This window comes from Callorhinchus milii, unplaced genomic scaffold (genome assembly GCF_018977255.1).
Source record: "Callorhinchus milii isolate IMCB2004 unplaced genomic scaffold, IMCB_Cmil_1.0 Scaffold351, whole genome shotgun sequence".
In the NCBI taxonomy this organism is placed as follows: domain Eukaryota; kingdom Metazoa; phylum Chordata; class Chondrichthyes; order Chimaeriformes; family Callorhinchidae; genus Callorhinchus; species Callorhinchus milii.
The window spans coordinates 10,347-13,431 of NW_024705092.1; the positions used below are offsets into that span (position 1 = coordinate 10,347).

The 3,085-nt window shown below is 44.1% G+C and overlaps 1 protein-coding gene across 1 annotated transcript; it reads left to right on the plus strand.

Annotated features, from left to right (window-relative positions):
• The first annotated feature begins 404 nt into the window (after positions 1-404).
• Positions 405-1,796, plus strand: LOC121852053 (zinc finger protein 664-like). Its single transcript, XM_042346160.1, has one exon. The coding sequence runs from the start codon at positions 405-407 to the stop codon at positions 1,794-1,796; it is 1,392 nt and encodes a 463-aa protein (XP_042202094.1).
• Positions 1,797-3,085: the final 1,289 nt, after the last annotated feature.

The window sequence follows — 3,085 nt, forward strand, 5'->3', positions numbered from 1 at the left end:
ATAATACAGATCGTCAAGATTTTCTTAGAGAACAGCTCCAGGACCTCTGTGATCTTAGTGATGCCCTCAGTCTAGATTTCTGTGGTGAGGTTTCTTTGGGTAGAGCCTGAGACTGTCCTAGTCTCATGAGTTTACATCTGGCTAAAAGCACTGTAATAATATGAGATGTAATTGTGATCACGAATAGGGATCTGGTTGGCTCAGCGTGTCGCTCTCATTATCTAAGTGAATGATTGGGGTGGGAACGTTTCCTCGGCAAGCGCTACTGCAAGCGCTTTGTAGGTTTTAATTTTTTTTCGTAAAAAGATTCTGCAGGAGAAAGCATGATGAGGAATTGTCTCATTTGGTTTGTGCTAAGTGAGGTCTGCCTATATATTGTGTGTAATATGTGTATATATCTGCAGATGAATCACATGGAGCAGAGAGACTCGGAACAAGCTGGAATTAAAAGGCATAAATGCATCCAGTGTCCATACAGCACGGATCAGATGAGCAACTTGAAGAACCATCACAGAACTCACACTGGAGAGAAGCCCTTCAAGTGCACCGAGTGTGGGAAGGCATTTGCACAATCACCATACCTTAAAATACACCAGAGAACACACACAGGTGAGAAGCCCTTCAAGTGCATTGTGTGTGGGAAGACATTTACATGGTTATCGAATCTTGACAGCCATCAGAAAACTCACACTGGTGAAAAGCCGTTCAAGTGTGCGATGTGTGGGAAGACATTTACACGGTCATCTCATCTTGACAGCCATCAGAAAACACACACTGGTGAGAAGCCCTTCAAATGCACTGTGTGTGGGAAGACATTTACACAGTCATCACATCTTGACAGCCATCAGAAAACACACACTGGTGAGAAGCCCTTCAAGTGTACTGTATGTGGGAAGGCATTTACACGGTCATCACATCTTGACAGCCATCAAAAAACCCACACTGGGGAAAAACCCTTCAAATGCACTGTGTGTGAGAAGGAATTTAAAGATTCCGGATCTCTTCGTATTCATCATAGAATACATACAGGTGAGAAACCCTTCAAGTGCACTGTGTGTGGAAAGGCATTTTCATGGTTATCGAATCTTAACAGCCATCAGACAACACATACTGGTGAGAAGCCCTTCAAATGTACTGTTTGTGAGAAGTCATTTACACGGTCAGGAACTCTTCAGGATCATCAGAGAACACACACAGGCGAGAAGCCCTTTGTGTGCACTGTGTGTGAGAAGGCATTTAAAGATTCCGGATCTCTTCGTATTCACCATAGAATACATACAGGTGAGAAACCCTTCAAGTGCACTGTGTGTGGAAAGACATTTTCATGGTTATCGAATCTTGACAGACATCAGAAAACACATATTGGTAAAAAAAACTTCAAATGCACCGTGTCTGAAAAGGCTTTTAAAGATTCAGGATCTCTTCGTGTTCATGACAGAATACACTCAGGCAAGACGCCCGTCAAGCACACCGTGTATGGAAAGGAATCTGTACGGTCAGAAGGCCGAAAGAGGCGTGAGAAGATCCACAAGGGGATGGAGGTGGAATTGAGAAGTGAAAGTCAAATTGCTTCATTGAGCCCATCTCTCATGGAACAAGAACCAGAAGCTAACCCCACTTTTGAAACATGGCCAGGAGTGAAGGTGGAATGTGAAGAAATGAAGGTGAAATGTGAAGATGAAGATTCGACTCCAGGAACCGACCTCCAGGTTGATGGAGGCAACGTGAAGCAGGAGGGGCATTTGGACTCTGAGGGAGAGCGAGGCATCCTCGAGGAGTTTGAGGAGGAATTGTGAGTCGAATATTTGGACAGCAGAGTAGGAGGGCCCTGCACATGTGAAGTGGAGTCTGGGAAGATCTGTAACCAAGACCGTGACACAATAATTCTAAAGCGTTAACTTTATTCATAGGCTTCTCTAATTACAATAATGAATGCAGCTGTAGGCATCATCCAGCTTTTATTTAATGTAGCAGCGCCAAAGTTTTGGAACCACTTAAGAAGTTTCACCTCTTGGCATCTCCATTCTCCCATCTCTGTTTTCATTGACTCCAGGACTCGACCTCCATGTTGAATTAGAGGCAGCGTGAAGCAGGAGAATTTGGACTCTGAGGGAGAGAGGCAATTTGAAGAGTTTGTGGATGTGGGGTTGTGGGTGGAGTTTATGGACGATCTAAATAGGAACCAGCAGTGTGAAATGGAGTCCGGTTAAATGTGAAACTCGGAAAGTGAGAGAGAATCTCCACGGCGTTTACCTTATCCCCACGGCATTTACCTTATCCCCACGGCGTTTACCTTATCCCTACAGACTTCTCTCACTCCAACAAGGCATGCAGCTGTAGGCATCCAGCCAGAGATGAGCTTTCGAGCTTTCAGCAATTATATTATTGCCATTCAGTCGTGAAATATTGCCGATTTGCAACATAGTAGGGGTGCTTTTATTGATAATTCAGCATTACAAATTGTTGGTTATGTATAAAAGATTTTGAGTCTTTATGTTGACGTTTCGACAGTGCAGTAAGGCTTTGTTTAACATGGTCATCGTATTCCTGGAGTGTCGTGTTAGCAAAAACACTTTCCCCATAAATGATGTAATAATAAAATGTGGAAAGATACGATGTACTACGCACACCACAGTGAGATGGCGGGACAAGTAACGGAGGGTACTACATTACGTTATCATTCCGCGTTGTACGCAAAAAGTTTACCCGAATGGAAGAACCACGTTATAGCGAGAATGCAGTGTGTGGACACCATACATTAAGTGAGGACTTACTGTAAATTTCTGTTTGCTTTGTTAAAATAGTTTTTAACTGCATTTACTTATTTTTTATTCCTTTAAGTTTTCAGCTTTTTCTAACACGTGTAATGACAGGGTGCCACCTGTCAGCCTGGAGGGTAATCACGGGTATGGGCAAGTTATATAATGACTCACTAGAAGGGGGGCGGTATCTGGGGTAAAGGTGAAAGGCAGAGTCAGTCGGGAAGTTCTGGGAACCTGCTCCAAGGTTCTGGAGGGGGCGTGGCTGGGATGTATATAAGGGGGACGGAACCAGAGGTTCGGGGCTATTGCAGCTCCTGGGTCCT